The 24677-nt window shown below is 41.4% G+C and overlaps 1 protein-coding gene across 2 annotated transcripts in view; it reads right to left on the bottom strand.

Moving 5' to 3' along the window:
- The window catches only part of cdin1 (CDAN1 interacting nuclease 1), a 71422-nt gene extending 53302 nt beyond the window's left edge, over positions 1–18120 (bottom strand). Inside the window, exons 1-5 of one of the 2 annotated variants that reach the window (XM_023994252.2) lie at positions 18060–18120; positions 17636–17754; positions 3904–3949; positions 2887–2951; positions 2117–2177 (exon numbers count right to left, since the gene is read on the bottom strand). In XM_023994252.2, coding sequence (XP_023850020.1) covers positions 2117–2177; positions 2887–2951; positions 3904–3949; positions 17636–17736 — 273 coding nt within the window. In that variant the 5' untranslated portion in view covers positions 17737–17754; positions 18060–18120. Of the gene's footprint in view, positions 1–2116; positions 2178–2886; positions 2952–3903; positions 3950–17635; positions 17755–17868; positions 17951–18059 lie in introns of those variants that run through there. The other variant, XM_023994253.2, reaches the window with a different exon arrangement.
- Positions 18121–24677: the final 6557 nt, after the last annotated feature.

Below are 24677 nucleotides of genomic sequence, written 5' to 3' on the forward strand. Positions count from 1 at the left end.
ATTCTGAATACAGAAGGCAGCTAGCTAAAGACCAAACATGTCTATAATTATTACAGAGGTTAGTAGACAATCTTCATCTTCATTAGGGAGGGAGCTCAGACAGCGTCTGTGTAGCCTACAGGGCTCTACCTCTCTCCATCTCTCCCCCTCATCCAAGACGCATCTCCCACTTCTATTCACATCAACCCTTTAGATAACGAGAGAGCATCCCATCCCGAGTAACCCACATCAGCTCTGACACATGAGAAATGGCGACATTACCCACGCTGGCCCAGCCTGCATAAGGACCACCTGATTAGTTCAGGTACTTGCGTCTCCCTAATTTTCATATTAATCATCAGTCCATCTCATAGCTTCTCAAATCGCAGCACTTCATGAGTTTAACATGTGACTAAGATTCACAGGCCCTTGAATGCCTGCTGAAAAGAATTACCGTTAAAAAGAAAGCCTCTGCAGCTTTGGTTTTATCAGCCCCTGATGCTAAAAGGTGTCACACTCACGGACAGTCTAATGCCGTCTAATGCCTGTTGCCTTAAGCATATGTGTTTAACTGACCTTCACGAAGCACCATAAAAAGGTAAGAAAATCAAAAACTTTTATATAAAAACATATAAGCATAGCAGAATATTTCAGGGGGAAGAAAGATGATTAACATTGATGAAAACTATTTCCCCCTGTTGGAGAGAGTGTATATTGTCACATAAAGGGCTGAAACTAGATCAATTAGCTGTCTGCGAGAGCGTGAGTGCTTGGTTTAAATGTTAAGTAGCGTATTAAAATGACAGTTAAATGGTTCATAGACAGTTATCTCCGACCTGAGTTTAATCCTTTGAAAAAAAATCATATGTCTATTAAATGGAGAATGAATAATGACAGTTAGCTTTGAGGTGCCACTGATGCATGTGAACTATTCAGATTTAGAAAGGGAAGCATGGAATCTCATTGCTTGGTTTGAAGCATCTGCAATAAAAATGTTGATTGCCATTTAAAAGAAGGTTTAAGGGGACAGACAAATATGCTTTGAAATTGCAAGTCATGAACTGAGCAACATTGTTGCTGTTTTTTGATCGAGAGGTGACTACATTTCATGTTTTTCTCCATTACCTAGATACCTGTGGCAGAAGCAACACATGTGAACAAACATGATCATTATTGGAAGGGGATATTAAATCCTCATCTCTGCTATTATCTGGGTTAACATCTAATTCCAGGCTTCTTGTTTCATCAAGCCTTCCGCTACATTTTCCCATGGTACTGAGGATGTGGCGGGTGTGAGAAGAGCTACCATAATAGCATGGCATCTTAGGGCTCCTGTACCAAACACCTTCTCACTACCCATTAAACCGTGAGACTAACGCAATGTTAATTGTTCATTTGCTGACTGGCTGCAATGCACAGGAGACACCAGATAGCGCAGAGCACATTCATTCTTGTGATATGTTGGAGCTTGGCCGTGTGTAACCCTTTAATACTCACAGCACCAAGACTGTTTTTAAAACAAACACCAAGCGCTTTCACACACCATTTCTGAAGTGAATAAATCCCTCATTGTAACCTATGATCGCCCAAAACATAATTCATACTCTGACGTTCGACCTAACTGGTACATGTTCAATTAGCATTACATATTTTGAGTTGTAAGAAAATGTATATTATTGCAAACCCCAAACATGTAGGCTTAAGTGGGGTTGTATCTTTCTTGGGTATCTTTCTTTCTTTGGTGCGATTGGAAAATGTGCTGCCCGAATAAAACAATATTGTGATGACGGTGACCTGCCTGCACCTCACCTGTCTGCAGTTTGAAGCAACTGTGGCAGTTTTGAATGTCAATTATAAAAATGACATAATAAAGCACAAACTATTTTCACATCTGCGTTAAAGGGGATAAAGGACTAATTACATTAAATAATTGGTTAATAGACCGGACCATTTGTCCAATTTTCATAATCGCTAACAGACAGGGAAAAACGATTATTTGAAACGCATTCAGGGGTATTCAGGGGATAATTATGTTTGTACCAAGATTTGCTTGTGTGCACTTCAAATGGAAAATAAAATAGTAGAACATCAAGTGTGATGGGGGGAGGGGGGAGACATATAGGTTATATGACATTACCTCATTGGCCAGCTCCAAAAGGACAGGGACAGAGGGACGTGCCTTGGCTTCGCTCAGGTACCTTCATTATAAAAAAGAGACAACAGACAGCGGTGAAAAGAATAACAGCCCACAAAGGCAGACAGAAGGGGAGAGGTGACGAGACCAGGCCAACCAAAACATGTCAATGTCCCTGATGACTCCGGCCTCAGTGGCATTTGGCAGGCTTGCTGTGGTTAAAACGGCAGTGCTTAGAAGACTCAGACTTCCTTTAAGCCGGCCAAGCGTGATAGTTAGTTAGTCAACTCCCCTCTCAAAACTGCTTTTTCCCCCCCTCGCTAACTGAAACCACCAAAGCTCCCTCAGATCTTTCCCAGATCATCTCTGAGGTTTGTTGTTATATAAGTGGATTAGAAGTGCATTATCCAGGCCTCGTTTCCAACAGAACAATGGCTTAATAAGCTAGAAAAAAGGCTGATTGTGATATGCGAAGACGCTTTCTCAGACTTCCCCTTTAGCCTGTACAAAAAACCAACGGATTTATTAGTTTAACAGTTAACAGAATTAGGGATAATCAGCCCATCACAAGCCTGTGTAAGCCAAATGTCCAACTGCTGTTCTCTCTTTTCAGCAGGTGCATGTGGAGGTCTGGAATGAATCCTAAAGGTGGTGATTTGTTTGGAGGAGATTATATCTGTCATGGAGGCCCACCTACTCTCAGCCCTGTCCACTTCCTATCATGCAACATGAATGATTCCCTTCCTGGGCGGGGGTGGGGGGGGAGACCGTACCTTTGGTAGTAGCTTTCAATGCAATCTGGGGCTTGAAGCCTTGACATGGTTCTTTTGGTCCTTTTCTGGAACAAAGAGTACATATAGTGTTACTAAAACGAAACGCATTTAATTTTAACACAAAATACAACATATTATAATGGTGTAATTATTAATAGCAAATTATAAATAAATACGCTTGCTAGACATTATACACATGCTATAGCTGATATCCATATGGTAAACTTGCTATCCATGCAATACAGTACAAAGACAAAGCTTTTCTTTCCCCTGAATCACTCCGCCTTGGGTGCTCTATGGTATCGTGTATGAACAGGCTGTGAGAGAGGGGTCATAGTAATTGAATCTCAATAAGTTTGCCCAGGGTCTCACAGCGAGTCAAGGCAACCTTGTTCAACCCCCTACTCAAAACCTTGTATTTATTTCCCGCCTCGCTCAAACAGCGACCTATTCCGCCGCCTGCCACCCCAACGTAACGTATTTCCATCATGCAATTCAATTTGAACCCATCTTAACCAGAGGGATAGGAGAGAAAGAGCATTGCTTAAAAAACGACTTATTTAAAAACTACTACACAAAAAAATGTAATTCCGTGGAGACGGCGGCGTGACTGACACCTGTCAGGGGGATGATAAATGACTCCATTTTCTGCCTGTGCTGCCTTCTGCCACTCGCGGCAGCGGTCATTTATCATCATCCGCTGTCAGACGTGGAAAGCGGCAGTGACAGTGCGAGTCAGCAAACATTTAGCACACGCAGCCGCACTACACGGGGAAATGATTATTGTCAGAATAATAATGGTTTAGCATAATTTATTACAGGTCCACCAAATAAGCAGCGGCTAGATGTTATTAGACAGATGGATGGGAAGGCTTGGCAGACATCCACATCTAGATGTGTATAAGAGACAGCTCCAAACCAATCAGAGAGCTGGCAGTTCAATTACAAAGAAATAAAAGGACATTCATCATTCAATTAGGCACCTGTCAGGGATTACAAAGGAAGAAAAATTCTAACCTGGTACTCCAGGGAGAAGATGCTCAGAAGAGTGGACTGCGAGTGACTGGAACAAATAAAAGAAGGACAAAGTTAATTACCAGAGTGCATTGCACAGAGACAAAGGGAGAGAGAGAACCGCTTCAAAGCCAGGGCCAGCTCAGCTGCCCTGTAATCTAAAAGAACATGAAAACAAGTGTGGCAAAGTTGTTCCAGATGAACACCTCGGACAAAGGATTCCTGCCGCGATGGTCCGGCAGCAGGGGGAGTGGAGAAGGGGGAGGTTGGTGTGAGTGCTATGAGAATAGAGAACATATAGTCTAGCTGGAGATTTCTTTCTTCTCTTGCTCACACCAAATACCCCCCCCCCCAAACACAGTAGAACAGAACATCGTCAATTCATTGTCGTTATTTTGAGTGCATCCTGGTGTAGAAAACCACAGAGACGATATCGTTACCTTGTAGCCGGGCTAAAAGGAACAAACATGAGGGAGAAACAAAGCAAATCCATGTAAATAATTGATGGGGTTCATTTCCATTAGCAGTACAGGGAACACAGTGCTCAGTGGCAACATATTGAAATACATTTTGTTAGCGATGAGTGAGCCTAGAAAGAAGGCTCACTCATCACTAACAAAATGTATTTCTAGGAGTGTGTGTATGTGAGGGGGGGGGTTGCCTCACTATCATTGCTGGCCTATGGGACGCTCTAGAACATTCCCAGTGCATCTGATGGGCTTTGAAAATATTAACTTTCACGGCAGGAAGCTGAGACTCCCAGGAGTCGGTCAATTCCACTGGTTGCCATAAGCTACATTCATCTCCAGCTCTAGTCAATGTTAAACACCTGGCAGTGGGGGGAAACCTGGGAAACAGGCAGCTCCGTCAGGGATTCTCCCCCCCCCCCCCCCACCCACCCACCCACCCACCTAAATCTCCCTCCTTTCAATCAAAAATATTTAAAGCAGTGACAGATTTTTTTCTCTCTAATTGGACAGTACAAACATTCGCCCACACATCAACACATCATGCACGTATAGTACAAAAAACACACACACACACACACACACACACAGAGAGAACGATGGTCTCCTGTGGTTTTGTGTCTCCATATACCACTCTCAGTACATTTGATTGTTAAATTTAATAGACTTTTCTTTACAAGTCACCTGAGAATGGTATGTAAATACTGACTAGAAGCCCTAGCTTCCTATAAGCATTGAAATATTGAGTCCATATTGGCCATCACTGCAAACCATGAAATGACCATGTGACATGTAAACAACGCCAGAGGAATCTGAAGCATTGACTTGTGTCTATATCTTAATAAAAAAGGACTACAGCACTGGAATAGTTTAGTAGTTTATAATGACTATAGGCCTAAACCCCGCAAAAACCTCAATGTAAACTTCTCCAGATGTCAGTGGTAAACAGTTTTACTGCTGTGACTGTGGAAGGACTAGGAGCAATGCTCAACAATGCAAGTCTCTAGCGCTGGTCCCCGTCATGTGGACAACCATCAAAACCACAAACTACTACTTTTCAAAAAGTTAAGACAAGGAGAATTTCTTTTTTACATATGACAAAATTAAAAAGGGTCTCAGAGAACGAAAACATGGAGGCTGCCCCAGCCTTAATTTACAACGATATGTAGGGACCACTGCAAATAAATGAGCCATTAAAATCAGTCAACATATGGACACTTAGGGGAGATTTTTTTTTAAATATATATATATATATATATATATATATAAAATCTTCACCACTTCAACCTTGCACCTGAGCATTTGAACAACATTACAGCACTATTCTCTGAGTGGGACCACCTCCTTCCCTCTGCTGAAACAGACATCTGTTAGGTTTTAAATGGATTACTCTTTATAATGAGTGTGATTACTGCCTAATTGCTACATTTTTACCCTGTTAAGTTTAAAGGGACACAAACTGCTTTTAATATCTGTGAAAACATATCGGTTTCAAACAGCACGGTTACCATTTTTTTGGAAACAGGGTTATGTTTTTCTTTTTCGCTTCTGTCTGCGATGCTTTTCTCCCACCTGGAAACCGAGTGAAAACACTGAATCGAACGAATGAAAACATCTTGTTCCAACTTCCAAGTTTACAAAAGATAGACATGGAGAGCCAAATTACGAGACAAGGGAGGTGGAAGGGCAGGGCTCTCGATAACTGGACACAAACCAAGGCTTGTCCTGAGTTTATAGAATCTGCCAAGGTGTTACAATGAGGCAATATTCTATGTTGCCTTTCCACATGAATAATAAAGTTATTGCAGGCTTTACATTAATGTTTAGGCCTATTCAACCTGTGCTCTCCTGGTGAACTACGCTCACTTCATGGTAAAGAAATGGAGCCACGTGCAGAGCCTTACAATAGTGGTCTGATCTCCCAGCCCGCTCAACAGCAGAATTACATTTACCCACACTCACCGCTCGCTCTGCTTCATAAGAGGATTTTTGACCCTTCGGTGGCAGCGATAACACACACATTGATGTAAAAACAGAGGCATTTCACGACAAAGGAGGAGCTCAACCAGATTCTATTACCTTGTCGTTAGCTATGACTCCAAAATGTGTGTGTACCCATTCAATGTATCCTAACAAGAAGGACCCTATTGCAGAGAAGGGGTGTATGGCGACGGGAGATAACAGTAACAAGGCACATTGGTTTATTATACTATCTAATTTCATGCATCAGTATGTATCTAGTAAACAAACCAACAAAAGCCAACAAACAGGATAAGGTAAATAAGAGGAGGAGGAGGAGGGGGCGAGCAGCTTCATTACTGGCACCATCTTTCTTTCTGAGTTTCTTTCCCATGGAAAGCTGGGGTCAATAACAATGTCCAGTGTCTAGGCTGACCTACAAAACCCGACCCCTGATTACATCTGTAAATACGCAGGCTGATGAAGCCGTGTTTCTTAATAGAGATGGAAGCGGACTCGCCATTGCCTCTTCTCAGTTGACCATGTCATGATGAACCTCTGGAGTGAATACAGCGACGGTTTTGACATCACCAACACAGTCTGCCTAACAGATACTATGGACTGGGATATCACCCTGATGCTGATGATATGTCAATCTGAAGAGGTAACGATTGCATTGTGTGAGGTGAGGGAGGCAGTGACCCAGACACTGACCCACTGGGAGTCAACATTTGGTCAGACTAGCTGCAGCTATATTATGACTGTAGTGTTGTTTAGCCAATAGGATAACACTCATTAAATAGATCATGCATAGTGTATATATTAAGGCGTGGCTGTAATTGGATGAGTTATATGGTATAGTTGGCCTATTCAGAACCATCTAAATCATCATCAGCAACTTGAGTGTCGAAGAAAAACATTTAATTAAGAAGTTGCAAGGGTCAAAAACATAATTGGAGACTGACACAATGACCTCTCCGGAAAAATAGGAAAACAGAATCCATCCCAGCGGCCTTGAATTGTGAACATAGAAAGACAGAAGGTTAGGAAACAGAAGAGTGGTTAGGGAATCATTGTCTCTCTGTGTAATTACCCTTCCCCAGCCCCACAACCCTAGACAGCCACATTAATATGCACAGAGCCCAAAATAGTAGGGCTCCGGATTTGATTAAAACAATTAGGACGTTCACTTTGTTACTACGCTGCTAGGACTGTCTGTTCACGTCTAGAATTCACCATGGGATATATATTATTCATCCCCATGTGTTGAACACTTAAGGCCTATACGTTGTAGGACACTGAAGAGTGTATTAGATTGTAAATAACAAAATTGGGTCTGCGTATGCTGGTTGGGATATGTTGTCAATGCTTCAGGGTCCCCCAACGCCCTCGAGGATGAAACTAGTCTGGGATTCCTTTTTTTACGCCATTATTTTTCTCTAGTATGACATCACATATAGTTCTGAAAAAAATGCACCATCATAATACAACCATTGAAGAGGCAAACTGCTTTTAATCAAAAACAATCAAAAACGTTTAACAAAAAAAAACAGCGGTGAAGAGATTACCACCAGATTGCCTCGCTAGCTAATTAATTGAGGGCATATACTACAAGCTATCAATTATTTTCAGAATCTTCCTATTTACAAATAATTAATTATAAACGATAGCAGTCATTCCCCTAATGAAAGCCACCTGGCTAATGGCGTGGGTATCATATGCTGTGACAGTACTTAGCATTTGGAGCATCTAGCCTATATGTAGAGAGCGGTGCGTGTCGTGACTCTTCAGGGCATGAAGCTCACCGAGGCAGGGCACATTTTTTACTAATGACTCCAAGGACATNGGGGGGGGGTGATAATGAAAAGGAAAGTCTGTATGAGTGTCGGTGTCAGCGTTTCAATGGTTGACAGTATATCCAAGTCTGATTAAGCAACTGTACCTTCATGGTGTTGATATTATGACCTATTCTCAGTGACATGGTCGACAGTGGAATGGCTAGAAACAATTAAAGATGCATTATCCGATACATGGATATTATATTTTGTTATGATCTCTGTGAAAAGATATCTCACACATCTCACAAACACATTCTCTTTCCCTTAAATTATACATTGTGTAGTGAAAGAAATATAGCTGGATGTGCTTTTTGTTAAATACTCTGCATATGCAAATCCCTCTAATTACACATGCTGATAAGAGGGGCCAACATCTGTTTGTCACCAAAGTCTACCATCATCAGCAAGACGGAATCAAGAGGGAAAATCCTTAACGTACAACTGTGATACATTTCCACAAACCACATAAACAAACAGGCATCTCAGAGTCATGGCGTTCCAAACAAATACTTGTTTATGAACAAAAATGTTTACCATTAAAGTTGTTTTCCTTCATTACAATTGCCTATCTAGAATGGAAAATGTTCATGTCAAAACTCATGACATCAAATTTAGCAAAATGTCATCTTGATGTTAAACAGAAATGTTTTCATTTTCTTGTGAAGATATCTTTAAATGTTACCACATACAAACATAAATCACCACTGTGGTTACATTATGACAAATGCTCCTTAAAAGAAATGAAGAGATGTGATGAACACCAACCAGACGCATATTGAAAACCAACCTAGAGACAAGTCAAATATTTCATTGACAGGAGAACAATCCAATTCTACTCTGTGGCTTCAGAGTGATTGGAACCCCCAGGAATGAACCACAACTCCCATCAGCACCAGGGAGCATCAATACTACAGACAGGATGGGAACTCTCCTTCTCACTCAGAGGAAGCCCTAGCCTACTGGAGCTCCCTGTGGGGGAGTTTCACTGTGTGGACAGAGCCAGAGACTGATTTAACAGAAGCTCACAAACATGGTGTCTCGCTAGAGCTGTCCCGAGTGTCCAGGATCTCAGGACTTTCATGTAAATGTGGTTAAAATATTGTGGCCCATAATACCATCACAGACCTAATTATGATTTGTCATGAAAGGTAGTGGCCTCTCCATATGTGATTCGTGACAAACTAATTTCTAGCTATTAAAAAAGGCACGTTACTATTGTTATAGCGCAACTATTGTCATCATGGCAGTCTCTGCAAACTCTTGTGGAAAATTGAAAATGAGGCCTTGGTTATCCATCATGCAGCAAGTCTGGTCTGGCAAGAAAACACATAACGCTGACCAACAGCCTGCCTACTCTCTCAAGCACAACTACACCACTTGTACCATTCTGGGCAATTTGTTCCATTCTTCTCTTTGCAATTGATCCCAGTATGCAAACAGATCCCGGGGCTACAGTCTCCAGCATAGCTGCGTGTGTGTGTGTTGTTTATCATTTTTGAAAAGGCACACTTTTTATTGGAGTAGTTTGTCAGTCTGCTATGGAAAACCGTAAATGTTGTCCACTTTCATTTAGTTTTCCTCTCCTGATGTTGCCGTCAAAAAAGTTACTTATGCACTAAATTACGGAAAATGAAGTAGCCTCCTGCCATCATTGACAACACTGTCTTGCGATTGGCAGCAGTTTATTGGAGTACTTTTTAGCACAATGAGCCAATGCATTACAATTTGGGAAGATTCCCGAGGCCAGAGCAACACATCCCAGAGAGGAAGCATATTACTTCTCCGCTTCCTAATCAACTAATTGATCACATCTATTATTCATGAGTTCCTCAACCTGACATCAAACTGTAAACTCAGCATAGTCTCACTCCTCCTCTCTCTCTCTCTATCCCCTCTCTTCCTCTAATCTCAGCAGTCTCACTATTTCCTCATCTCTCCCCTCCCTCCATTCTTCCTGACCACATAAACCCGTTCAGTTCTGTGATTAGTCTCCCCGGCCAGCGGCCGCATCCCAGCCTGCTCCAGACAGCACTCCTATTGGCTAGGGGGTTTTCACCCACAAGCCCCAGCTGCCAGCTTGTGTTTTGGTCTGAGCCGAGAGCCAGAGGCGTGTGCTGTGGTCATCCAGACCAGGGGAGGCGGAGGCTGCTGCTGAAGCGCTAGGTGGGCTGCTAGGCTAGACCTCACTACTGGCCCATCTGGCAGCCTCAGAGACAGACCCAGACCAAGCCCTGGCTAATGTCATCACCACATCCAGGTTGAGACACCCTCAGTTAAAATGGCCATGCTAGGACACATTCTTAGGATAGAATGAAAAGACTATACAGAGAAACAAAATAATGGAACAATGAAATCAATGAAGCCAAAATATACTATATTTTACAGTAAAAAATGTAAAGTTATTATGTGATTCTACACTGAGCAGAAATATAAAAACGCAACACGTAAAGTGTTGGTCCCATGTTTCATGAGCTGAAATAAAAGATCACCGAATTTTCCCCTACGCACAAAAAGCTTATTTCTCTCAAATTTTGTGCACAAATTAGTTTACATCCCTTTTAGTGAGCATTTCTCCTTTGCCTAGATAATCCATCCACCTGACAGGTGTGGCAAATCAAAAAGCTGATTAAACAGCATGATCATTACACAGGTGCATCTTGTGCTGGGGACAATAAAGGGCCACTAAAATGTGCAGTTTTGTCACACAACACAATGCCACAAATATCTCAAGTTTTAAGGGAGCATGCAAATGGCCTGCTGACTGCAGGAAGTTCCACCAGAGCTGTTGCCAAAGAATTTAAGGTTAATTTCTCTACCATTGAAGGTGCCTCCAACGTCATTTTATAGAATTTGGCAGTAGGTTCAACCAGCCTCACAACCACATGTAACCACGCCAGCCCCTCCACATACAGCTTCTTCACCTGCGGGATCATCTGAGACCAGCCACCCAGACAACTGATGAAACTGAGGAGTATTTGTCTGTAATACTGCCCTTTTGTGGGGAAAAACTAATTCTGATTGCCTGGCACTGGCTCCGAAGTGGGTGGGCCTATGCCCTCCCAGGGCCAACCATAGCTGTGCCCCTGCCCAGTCATGCGAAATCAATAGATCAGGGCCTAAAGAATTTATTTCAATTGACTGATTTCCTTATATGAACTGTAACTCAGTAAAATCCTTGCATGTTGCGTTTATATTTTTGTTCAGTATACGATCACCCAAGTGTTAGAGTTTTCAGAGCTATTTAGCAAGGAATGTTTTCATTGTGTGTTGCCATGTGTGAACAATCCTCTTCCAAGATATGCAGTAGTTTAATTAGCTAGCCTCGTCTCAAGAGTCTCAAAGTTTGAAGTAAAAATCTCCCACAGAGCTCTCAAACAATGGCTTCAAAAACAGTATAAGGACAAAGTATTTATTTAGCAAAATATGTGCCAACTGAAAATAGGGCAAAACACAGAAACTAGAAATAAAGAGGACAGCGTTTGTCAACAATGTGACCAAAATCAACATGATTTTCTATCCTCTTTGTGTAAAGCTGAGCATGTTAAAGCAGAGCGAGCGCAGAAGTTAATTAATGAATAATACCACATCCTTTATTAACTGGCATGTAATAGAGAAACCATAGACCTAATAAATAATCAATGAGCAAAGTCCTCCCCAGCCTGAATACTACCATCAAAAACAAAGTGACTCTAGCCAAGAAATCACCATATCAATGACACATGCCACAACAACGCTGGCCTCTGATTCCTCCCCAGATCACGCTAGATAAACCCCAAATAACAGAGAAATTAACAAATGCTTGACATTTGCTCAACATCCATTATTCTGACACGTTTTCAGAATTTCAAAAGGCTGAACGCATGTTTAATCAACATTCATATTCCCCCAGCGAGCCCCCGGCACCATATTGCAGCCCGCCTCACTGCTGATGAAAACGGCACATTAGGGCCCGATTCGAAAACGTTCAGGGACTCCACACTAGGGAACTGCTGTGTGTGTGTGTGTGTTAGTCCCATTATTTTTCCCCACTTCCACACCCTTTCTCTCTAACTCAGAAGAGCCATATGCAGAATAAGCTGAAAGGTGTTTTAAAGAGGGGAGTAACATTAAATCCAAATTCATTCATAAAGTAGTGCAGAAGGCCAGAAAAGTCTCTCTCTCGACAAAGAGAGCGGAGGGACTGTGGTCCCCTCTGGACCGGGGGAAGCCAGGCGAGGCCTCAGAGCAGCAGCCCATCATTTCCAATTCTAATACGTGGTCGAAAGAAAGGCCTGATGGGACTGTTGTCACATTGGCTGTGTTGAGCAATTTCCCGCCCCCACGCTGCTGCTACACTGCCTCCCTGGTTCTCATTGTAGCCGGGGCCCAGGCAGCCAGACACTAGGCAGGAACAGGGACATCCCCGGCCGGGCAGGAGGAGGGGGGGAAGGGGGGGGGGACTATTTGCATGTCCCTCCATTGTGAGCGGGGGTAAGAAGTGACAGCACCGTGTCCAATTCTTTTCCCCTCAGAACAGCCCGGGCTCGGTAGGAGAGGCCAGGCTGACAGATGACTCCCAACATCTGTGTTATGCAGGCGACACAGCCGAGGGACCACGGCCGGCACATCCCTCCCTTTCTCCATCTTTTCTCCCTCCCCCTTTTCTCCCGCTATCCCTACTCATATCCCAGCAGAAAGACTGACAGACACCCCGTGGAAATGACCTATCACAATCATTATCGTTTGGGATTTTGATCCTCTTCCTATCAAAAGCAGTGAATGCTAAATGCTATTGTGAAATATAATTTCCAATTAGTTGATGTATTACAACTCAAATTCAGGGCAAACAACGTGCATATTCTGCATTTATTTTTGTGACATAGGCCTACATCACCAGTTCCATATTAAGAGTAAAGAACAGGCCTATAAGAATTCACAGTCAACAGTTCCTGCATCTAGCTTGTCATCCATCTGCAGTGAGACAGTTGTTATTAACATGACAGTCATGAAAGCACTGACTAGAAAGTAGCCAGGTCATTATACTACTTCTATCTCCATAGTGACCAGAACCGTGCAGTATTGTGATACGGGTTTGACAGTGATACCTCTCCCTGCCTGCCTGTCCCCTCTCCCTGGCACACCCCCATGTGGGTCAGTCCACTCCTTTACCCCCCTGCCCACAGTCAGGCTGGCCAGTATTTACACAGTGGCAGGGCTCCCACACAGTCAGACTGGGGGGGGGGGGGGGGGGGGGGTTGCCTGCCTGCCTGCCGTGCCTGAGCGCATGCTAAGAGATGATGGATGGCCTAGTCGATATGTTATGTCTTAAGAGCCTGATTTCCTGCCAGTCCAATCACTAACCCTCCAGAGCCCGGCTCAGCTGATTGGACAAGCAGAATAATTTTGCAGGCTGTGAAAACACTGCTGCCGTGCCTGTCTGTCAGGCCCGATGACAAGACTCAGGGTTTTTAAAGAGCAGGGGCCTCTCCGAGAAAGAAATAATAACAATACCGGCTAAGACTAAACAAAAGAGTCGGCACCGCTGAGAGGAGCGCTATACAGTTATCACCCCCGTAAAACAGTTCTTACTGGAAGGATAGTGGTAGTTAGAGGTTTTGGTTGAGAAACAGAAACACTGTGGGGTAAAAGATCACATTCAGAACCTAAACAAACATTACAATGATGTATACTAATATGGACAAAAAGGTGGTACATATGTAGCTGAAACACACTTTTCACATAACACATTCTGTAAAATGCTGACACTAAGAACAAAGGCCTGCTCAAAGTAGGCTGTGTCCCCCTTGGGGACCCCAGTGCCTTCTTCTATCGGTGATTAGGGCACAATGCTAGTAGGAAGCTCCAAATCCATTCGACTTTGTAAGTGACCTCGGCAGGATCTAGCGGTGTCCTGGTGGCCTTGGGGGATTACACGTGTTACATTCAATAAAGAGCGGCCCCTCAGTGTCATGGAGAAACGCAACACAGCCATTAACCCCCGCTTATATTTCTGAACATGCAGCCAGCTACATAGTGGACCAGAGGAGAGGCTGGCTCGCTAATGTAATGAAATTCAACGCAGAGACATTGAAAAGTACTGTCTATGGATTATTTCTTAATGAGGCTGAATTTAGTAGGACATTATGAACAAAGTATATTGAAATAAATGCACACATTTTTGCCCTTAATATAACAGCCTACATAACTGAAGATGTATCTATTGCTAATTAATTACAACAACCAGTGCAATAAATATTAATTTAAACTTACTGACACGTAACACAATGAATGCATGAAAATGTGCAGTTTTCATTGTATTGATATTTTCTTTAATAAAATATTGGCTATTGACCTTGACTGGACAGACAGTACGCTGCCTACTGGTGTGGGAGTCAACAGCATGCTATGTTGCAGAGGCAGAACCTCTACTGTAATTTAAAGGCCCAGTGCAGTCAAAAACGTAATTCCCTATGTTTTCTATTGCCACACTATGAAGTTGGAATAATACTGTGAAATTGTACAAATTATTCCCTTTTAGTGTAAGAGCTGTTTGAAAAGACCGCCTGAAATTTCAGCCTGTTTTGGTGGGAGGAGTTTTGGCCTGCCTGGTGACAGCACCAGGTGTTAAATTAGTTAATAGACCAATAAAAAATTTTTTTGAAGAGAGTTACAAACCTCTCTGCCAATAACAGCTAGTTCAGGTTTCCCCTTCCCACTCAGACAGGGCTCCAGACTAACATTTTCCCCTGGTGGCACTAGTGCCACAACGTTTTTCAGTTCGTGGCACCAGCCCATGATTTGGTCGCACAATTTTTGTTTCTCTCGCTGCGTCACGCAACATAAAAATGTTGTATTGTCTTAAGTAATTTAATAAAGTGCTTTATTAAAAAGTATAATAGACTACTGAGATGGTATTCAACAAATAAGTTGTTTTATCTTTTGATATTGTGATTAAAAATGTTTTTATTTGCAACCTAATACAGTGATTTCGTGCATTTTCAGTTGACAATCAGCCTGTGTTTATTATTATTATTATTTTTAATGTCTCCAGAATGGTCTGATTTAATTCAATAGAGATTAATTTGCCCACATCTTTATGTGCACTAATATCATAGGCTAATTTATTAGGGGCTAATTAACCACCTAAGTGAAAACTCAAAACCCATTAACTAGATTACTAACATAAAAAAAATATATATATATATATTATTTTATTTTTTTCTCACAAATTTCTAAAAAGCTATTTTTGCTTTGTCATTATGGGGTATTGTGTGTGGATTGATGTCACTCAGATTTTTTTTACCAGCCTAAATATTTACACCAAAAACCCAGATGGGCATGCTTTGTAATGTTTCTAAAACCATAAATGTATTACTACACTGAACAAAAATATAAACGCAACATGTAAAGTGTTGGTCCCATGTTTCATGAGCTGAAATAAAAGATCCCAGAAATGTTCCATACGCACAAAAAGCTTATTTCTCTCAAATTTTGGGCACACATTTGTTTACATACCTGTTAGTGAGCATTTCTCCTTTGCCTAGATAATCCATCCTCCTGACAGGTGTGGTAAAACAAGAAGCTGATTAAACAGCATGATCGTTACACAGGTGCACCTTATGCTGGGAACATTAAAAGGCCACTCTAAAATGTGCAGTTGTCACAACACAATGCCACAAATGTAACAAGTTGAGGGAGCGTGCAATTGACATGCTGACTGCAGGAATGTACACCAGAGCTGTTGCAAGAGCGTTGAATATTCAATTCCCTACCATAAGCTGCCTCAAATGTTGTTTTAGAGAATTTGGCAGTACATCCAACCAGCCTCACCACCACAGACCACATGTATGGCGTTGTGTGGGCGAGCGGTTTGCTGATGTCAACATTGTTAACAGAGTGCCCCATGGTGGCGGTGGGGTTATGGTATGGGCAGGCATAAGCTATGGACAACAAACACAATTTCATTTTTTCAATGGCAATTTGGATGCACAGAGATACCGTGAACGAGATCCTGAGGCCCATTGTCGTGCCATTTATCCGCCGCCATCACTTCATGTTTCAGCATGATAATGCACAGCCCCATGTCACAAGGATATGTACACAATTCCTGGAAGCTGGAAATGTCCCAGTTCTTCCATGGCCTGCATACTCAACAGACATGTCACCTACTGAGCATGTTTGGGATCCTCTGGATCAACATGTACGACAGCATGTTCCAGTTCCCGCCCATATTCAGGAACTTCACACAGTCATTGAAGAGGAGTGGGACAACATTCTACAGGCCACAATCAACAGCCTGATCAACTCTATGTGAAGGAGATGTGTCACGCTGCATGAGGCAAATGGTGGTCACACTAGATACTAACTGGTTTTCTGATTCATGCCCCCACCTTTTTAAGGTATCTGTGACCAACAGATGCATATCTATATTTCAAGTCCTGTGAAATCCATAGATTAGGCCCAAAGAATTTATTTCAATTCACTGATTTCCTTATTTGAACTTTAACTCAGTAAAATATTTAAAATTGTTGCATTTATATTTTTGTTCAGTGTAGTAAGGTATGTTACATTTTGTATAGTATGTATTAACTGTTGGATGTCCAGCATCCATTTCATATGATATGTTAATTACAATTTGTTTTAATGTTATGAATTTCCAAAATGTATGATATGTTACAAATTCCGATTTATTGTGGGCAATGTTAGCTAGGTGGCTAACGTTAGCTACCACTAGGGGTTAAGGTTAGGGTGCAGGCCTGGGCAACTCCAGTCCTCAGGGGCCTGATAGGTGTCCCACTTTCCCCAGCCCCAACTAACACACCTGACTCCAATAATCAACTAATCATGATCTTCAGTTAAAAATGCAATTAGTTTAAATCAGGTGTATTTGCTAGGGATGGGGGGAAAATGTGACACCAATCAGGCCCCCAATCAGGCCCCCAAGGACTAGAATTGTCCAGGCCTGGTTAACTAAAACGGTTAAGGTTAGGGGAAGGGTTAGTTAACATGCTACTGTAAGTAGTTGCAATGTAGCAAGTAGTTGCTAATTAACTATAATTGTAAAGTTATCAGTGATGGGATTTGAACACACAACCTTTGGGGTGGCTAGACGTTCGCGTTATACGCTCACCCAAACACCCTCTTACTTTTGTCTTAAGTAACTCCTCTTATGTAAACATACCAAACGTAACATATAATTAATTTGAGGTTCCTGGTTTACTATGTTACGTCCAGTCTATGAGACCCGCCTGTAGCACTACCTAGCCTGCTTGCTAACACTCACATGAGGGCGAAGCTAGCATGGCTATCCGAATTATCGTGTTATGTGGAAATCCCGTTAGCTATGGAATGTGCCGAAAAGCTCGTAACAGCTTCGAGCTACACAATTATGCAGGGATAGGCTCATACAGCAGGACAACAAGCATCAAGGACATAGCAAGAGTTTATGACAATATCAATAGGGTAAACTATATTGAAACATGCATCACTTACTTTGGAAATCTTTGCCTCAGTATCGTCATACACTGACGCGTGGGTCTCAAATGTTCGGTGCATTTCACTATCTCCTTGTATTCAGCTCGAGACAGCTTCATTTTTAATCATCTGCGTGGCTAAACAAATAGAAGACAAGACAACAATCAAAAACGTGCAAGTTCTGATATCAGCTCGCATTGGCAAAATCAGCTATGAAATTGCTTGCTAACTAACGTTAGCTGTTTAGCTACCAATGTTGTTCAGTGTATCAAACTCTTTCAAATCGGTCACATAAACGATAGTAAATAGTCCGCTAGTTTAATAATAGCTACTGCATGCAATGCTAAGTCAATATAATACAGGAAAAAACAATGCTATTTTCCAGTAAAACAATGTTATTACAATAAATGCAAGGAGCACAATACACTTCCTGGTTTCTTACCGCGAGAAAGTTAAAACATACACGTCAGTATGAAAAGCCCTCCTATTGGTCTATATTGCAGGAGCTGAGTATACCGGCAAGGGATACGCTCGCTACGGTCTTCGCTTCAGTGATTCAATACCAACAACAGCACTATCAAACCTAAAAGACCTGGTTAACTTTCTTTGACAGATTTGGAAAATATCACCTGTAATATCCTAGCAATACATTCGCATAGGTAGGAAATGCATACAGTGGGACAAATTATGCTCCATTCAAGACCAATGCATGGTACTCTTTCATTATAATGAATTATATATAGTAGTAGCCTAAACAATAAATGGAACCCTACAGCAAAATAAAAAACAAATTTTTATAATTCTGATAGCCTAAAATAGCTGAATTGAAAGGGAAAGCATACTTAAAAAAAAAAAAATGGGAATAAAATACATTCACTTGGAACGTTTTTCACAATGACAACCTGAATATTTTTTATATTTTTATGATTATCTGGAAATTAAACTATCGATTACAAAACTGCCTATTATAAACTGATGTCCTCTAAATAGTAGAGTTGTACACCCACCTCAAGCATAGCCATGTATCAACACCTTCCAAAACCCTGTAATCCTCTTTTTCTGCCAAAGGGTGATTTAAAGGGATTTGGAATTAAAGACAGGAGATCTGGATTTTTAGACATGAATACAAAGTGGATTCCTTTTAACTCCAAAACCCCAGCGACATCTCAAGCTGTCCTTCCCCACTGACTCCAGATCAGGTTCCATATGGAGTAGTTTAGAAAACTTTAGTCTTTAAAAGTAGTCTTTGGTTGGGGCACACTTTGGCTCTTATGAAGTCTGGAGGGAAAGTGTAACAAGTTAGAGTAGGTGCTGTGGGGCAGGCAGGCATCATTTATTGATGTGTTATATCTACTTTCATTTGAGCTCTTCATAGTTTATACTCTGAGTGTCCGTGACAGGAACACTTAGCTGGGATTGTGAATAATGATATACTAGACAACACTAAGAAGATTTGTAAAAGCAGGGTATTGAGCTTAGTGCAGAAGTGTGTGCCTGAAGTGAATTGCCCTCTTTATTTTGGGACACAAGCCTACACAAATAATAAAGTATTCAGCCTATTATTATACTGCAAATATCATTCTCAAAATGTAATATCATATGAGTACAGACATGATCTATGGCTAAAATATAATATAAGTATTTAAAACCAGTGGTACTCTGGTTTTAGGGAAGTTGTGGGTAGGCCTAATTGTATTTGACTATGTTATATAATGCAGGTATTGAGTGCTCTCTTTTTAAGGTCTACTTTGTCAGATCAATATCTTATTTTTTTTTTTACAATGGTCTTATTGTGTAATTAATCTCTGAGCAGTGCTAAATCATAGTCTGGCCTAATATAATCTCTCTCACACATACACACACACACTTAATTTACAGGTACCTGATAGAAGGAAAGCTGGCTACAGCAATATAACCGAGTCATTTCTATGGTGACTATTTATTACATTTTGTACAATAGGCAAACGGTAGATTTCTTTTGTTACCCTAGAATGGTCTGGAGCTTAAATTATTATAAAACATTTCATAACTTGAATTACATCTCTAAATCACAACAAATGATAAAAGAAAAACAAATTGATCCACCTATTTTTCTTTCAAATTTGATTGTGTCCCGAATCATAGGATTATATCAATACTTTTGTCATGATATGTCACATTTTATCATAACATCACTACACCTCCAGCACATGGCATTAGTACATTGTATGAATGAACGTGGTTTTCCCTTTATGGCGAACACAAAGGTGTCACGGGCCAGCCAGACTCACTCTGACCTGACCTGTGGTGTATCAAAATAAAGCTGTATTGTTGTGGGGCAGTGTAGTATGATGGCTGTGATGAGCCCCGTTCTGGGGGTTGTGTGAACCAGCCTGGACTCGGGGACAAAAAGGGCTCAGTGCACCGTAATGTGCTACAAAAGGGAGCAGTGTACTGGGATTAGTATGAGGAGATAAAATCAGGGCCTCTGAGGCAGTCTCGTCTGATTGCCATAAAAGGCTGAGGTCAGGGGCGGCTGGAGCAGTTTACCCGTCTAGGTATCAAAGGATCAGGGGGTTTTGGTGGGGAGCAGCATGTGTAATAGGTAGTATAAAAGAGCAATGTAATGTGATGGTATAAAAAGATCCAAATCTGGAAGAGGTTGGGAAGGCAGTGTACTGTAATGGCTCCAAAGGCTGGGATCAGAGCAGTTCTGTGTTCTTGGATGTACCGTATGTACAGTGTGTGTGTGTGCGTGTGTTAGTTTGTGTGCTCGTGTGTGTGTATGTCTCACACAGTGAGAGCCACAGCAGGCTGTGACGGGAGCTAGAAGTGGAGCAAGATAGAGGAGCGAGGGATAGAGAGAAGAGCGAGGGGATGCAGGGAAGAGAGGAGAGGGGTGCTTTGGAGGCAGTGTGTAAACAGGGCAGCGGTACACACAGTGCCGTTAACCAGCTGTGAAGCCTGCTCACAGTGGGAGATGAATTTATAAAGGATGTTTCCCTCTGATATCCAGGAGGACGTCCTGCACTGATCTCTGCTCCACGGCTCTCGGCACACCATTGTAGTGCTAGTAATGGCAATTAGCTATACACCGTAATGCCTGGGAAACATTTACATTCTGCTAGCAGCGAACAGAGAGCTTGTGGCTCGTGTGTGTGTGTGTGTGTGTGTGTGTGTGTGTGTGTGTGTGTGTGTGTGTGTGTGTGTGTGTGTGTGTGTGTGTGTGTGTGTGTGTGTGTGTGTGAGATAAAGATCATGCTTCTTTATTGATTTTATCAATGCATAACTGTTTAATGCTGAGGAGGATTTGTGAGCTTCTTTAATTTCCCTTACACATCATGCTATGTTTAAGGAAATTGCACTCTCCCCCTGTCTCCTCACACATTGGACCTTACCATCTTCAATGATATTATATCATTCGCCATACGAGGTACAATTTCGTAATAGAACACCAGCAGCCATATTGTTATAATCTTTCATTTTTTCCCACTGTTTGCAGTCAGTGACTTCACCTCTCCACCACAGAAATTCTCTCCAATCATCAGGAAGTCTAGGTTTCTTAGCTCTAAAAAAATCACAGTTTAAACGTGAGGCAAGCCATAACCAGGAAATGCCTGTAGTATTAGCAAGGTATCATATTCGTGCGTTTGGAAAAAACATCCCCCCTAACAGCATGACTGCCCCTGAAAATCCCATATCCATATTTTACATCAAGGAAGACAAGACATGTGTTTTGCTGGTGCTTTCAAAACTGTTTCTTTCATTTGTTTTATTATCCTTTAATGAATTTAATTAGGGTGCAAGTAATTAAATGCAATTGTGCTCACAACACTCTCCCCCTCAGTCTCCTTGTAAATTGCTCTAAACAACATGTGCGGTTTGAACACATTTAGTGCATTAATAGGGGATAGATAATATTTGGGGATTGTATTTCACACTAAACGGCTGCACTAGGACACAAAGGTTCTTGTAGCCCAGGCTCATTAATCATAGTCAACGGGCTGCCCGGGTGCAATTTGCATGACGGAGGTGGCGGCACATGCTGCAGTTGCGCCCAGGTTGCTGGATCTGCCTTGATTTGGCCAAACCGTTAAAGTCACGTCAATCACGGATAACCCAGTAATACCCTGTCTGAGGAAAGGGAGAGTGGACCCTGAAACAAACACACACAAACACACACAAGCACACACACAACATACACAAACACACACACAACATACACACCCCGGCCCCCCAACTACTGATTTCAGCTAAACTCTAATTAAACTGACACCGATAAGTTTAGAGATGAAAGCAAGTATGGATTTATTATCAGCTGAGAAACCAAAATATATATGGCTACTGAGTCTTTTTATATAAGGAATAATGGTCTCTGTTCTAGACGTCAACTAACAGCACAGTGAGATTTTAAGTATATTGAAATGGGAGTTTATTTGTACAAATATCTACGCCGATTTGTGGGTGTATTGTGTTCAATAGATACCATCCTGTATGTATAGTCAGCTCAGTAAAATATGAATACAACTCAAGCCTGTAGCCATACATATACCATAGAAAAATAAGAAATATTATGTTTTTTACTCTGGGAAAATAAATCTTATTCTTTACTCTTTTGTCAATAAAAACTTCCTATTTTATCTACCTTGGATTTTTGTCAGTGTGAGTTTTATTGTTCTGGCCCTCACAAAGCCATTTTAACTGCAGATAATTGGGTTCAATTGTGATGCAGTGAGGTTCAAAATGAAGCACATTTCCACAAAGCTCTAATCTCACCACTGGCTCCACTCGCTGAATTCTAATTATCTCGTCATGAACTTAAAAAAAGAGACAATGTTTTAATGGCTTTTTAACTCCATGAGAATCGTAGGTGTGTGTGTGTGCTTTTTGTCCCCGCTTAGAGAAAGTGTGTGTGGGGTGGGTGGGGTGGGAGTGGGGGGTGTGATGGGCTTGCGAATGCGGCTTGTGTCTGTGTGGCTGGTGTGCCTCTCTACCTCTGCAGCTGAGCGAGGCTCATGCTGTGTTCTCTCTCCCCCATTCCTAATATCCTGGAGGCATTTTTCTCATTATCAAGTATTGTTTGATGTCTTTGTTTCTTGATGATTAACCGTGGTCACCACACTGGTCTGGATTGTTTAAAATGCAATTTTCGGCTCTGAAGTGTCCGCAGAGCGGCTGACTAGTGGGGACACCTATATTTTATGGAGGCTATTTTTCATTGCTAAAATGCAAAAGGACACATTTTAAACACTGTGATTTCTCCTGTGGTGCTAATAGGTTTTTACTAGCGGCATTACTATGTAGAGTTGCATGGTGGTGGTGTGGTAAATGAGTATATCACTGTGTTGTATACCATTAAAGATAGATGCAGGACGATTCTTCAACGCTAATTATTTTTTCTCATAAAAGGTTTTCTACTGCATACAATGCCATGCAAATGTTATTCATACTACCGATGGACTATAAAAATATACAATTATTCCTTGTAGTTTGATTATGTCCCCTGTTTTGGGACACTATGTAGAGTTGCATGGTGGTGGTGTGGTAAATGAGTATATCACTGTGTTGTATACCATTAAAGATAGATGCAGGACGATTCTTCAACGCTAATTATTTTTTCTCATAAAAGGTTTTCTACTGCATACAATGCCATGCAAATGTTATTCATACTACCGATGGACTATAAAAATATACAATTATTCCTTGTAGTTTGATTATGTCCCCTGTTTTGTGTCAAAATATGCTATTAGACCTTGAACATGTCCACAGTAGAATTTGAATGAATACATACACATACAGTGGTAATTTGAAAATGCGAGGGGGACAGATAGCTTGCTTAAAGGAATATACGATTTATGATATTGTTTACATTGTAACCAAACAAATAGGGAAACAACACTCTGCTCTAATGTCAGCATGTCAAAACTATATTGAATAGTTGAAATATCTCTGTATCCGGGGCTGAATAGCGGCTATTGTATCTGTCTAATGACATTAGCCTCTGAAATTTGGAATGAAAGAGAAATGGCAGAAATGAACAGTAGCATTGTCTGCCATCTTATTTAAACAAATCGCAAGAGCAAGAAGAGAGAAGAGAGAAAAGAGAGAGAGACAGAGAGAAGGAGGAGAGAGGCAGAGAGAGAGAGAGAAAGAGAGGGCTCTGTAAATTAAAGGTTATGCTTTGCCCCGTGTGTTTGTATTGTCAATAACTGAAGAAGGCTGTCAAGAAAGTGGAGAGATAAAGGTCAATAACTCTGACAAATGTGTTTGTATTTGTACACTCCCGCTGATAGCACGCTAGGCAAACGTCTGGGGCCGCTGCTGACACTCCACAACAATAACACAAATACTCCGTCTAACACAAGAATAGTCATTATTCCTGCTGAAAAGGAGAGGGAATGAGAGGGAACCCGAGCACATGGTTCAAACACCAGCCACAATGTCAGTCAAACTTGTCACATGAAAATTAAACACCATAGGAGGATATTTGAAAAGGCGACAATGAAGTGCAAGCAGCAGAAGTATTATGCTGCTGGATGATTCTCATATTTGTATTTCCATCCTTGAATAAATATGGTTGTTAATGTGTTCCTCTGAGAGGAAATGTAAATGTTCTGATGGTTTTTAAACTCTCATTTAGGTAGAAATGATGGACTAAATCTATACACTTTTTTTCATGGACTGTTTTCTCTGTATTTTCATGCGTACACAGTAGTTGAATGCTATATTTCCTGTAGCCGAAGTTTCCTATTTATGAGTCTAATAACAAATACGTTAAATGGTCAGGTGGGGGGAGATGATACTTTCTTGGTGCTAAGAAGTGAAAGTACACACTGTATAAAGCATATTTATTAGCTTAATTTTTGCTTTGCCAAAGGTTAAGTTCAAATGTGTTAATTTATTCATAACTCTCTTATTGGAGTTAAAGGTTTTTTTCTTCTCAGCCATTTAGTGCATCTCTCCGTGGTCTTGAGTGCAATAAATGTGCAATTAACAGACGTTACTAATTCATGAGGAGCGTTGTGGAAGTAACGAAGGCTATAACTATGGACGTCACCGGTGAATATTGCTCTGTGTTTAA

Source organism: Salvelinus sp. IW2-2015, linkage group LG9, assembly GCF_002910315.2.
Source record: "Salvelinus sp. IW2-2015 linkage group LG9, ASM291031v2, whole genome shotgun sequence".
NCBI lineage: Eukaryota > Metazoa > Chordata > Actinopteri > Salmoniformes > Salmonidae > Salvelinus > Salvelinus sp. IW2-2015.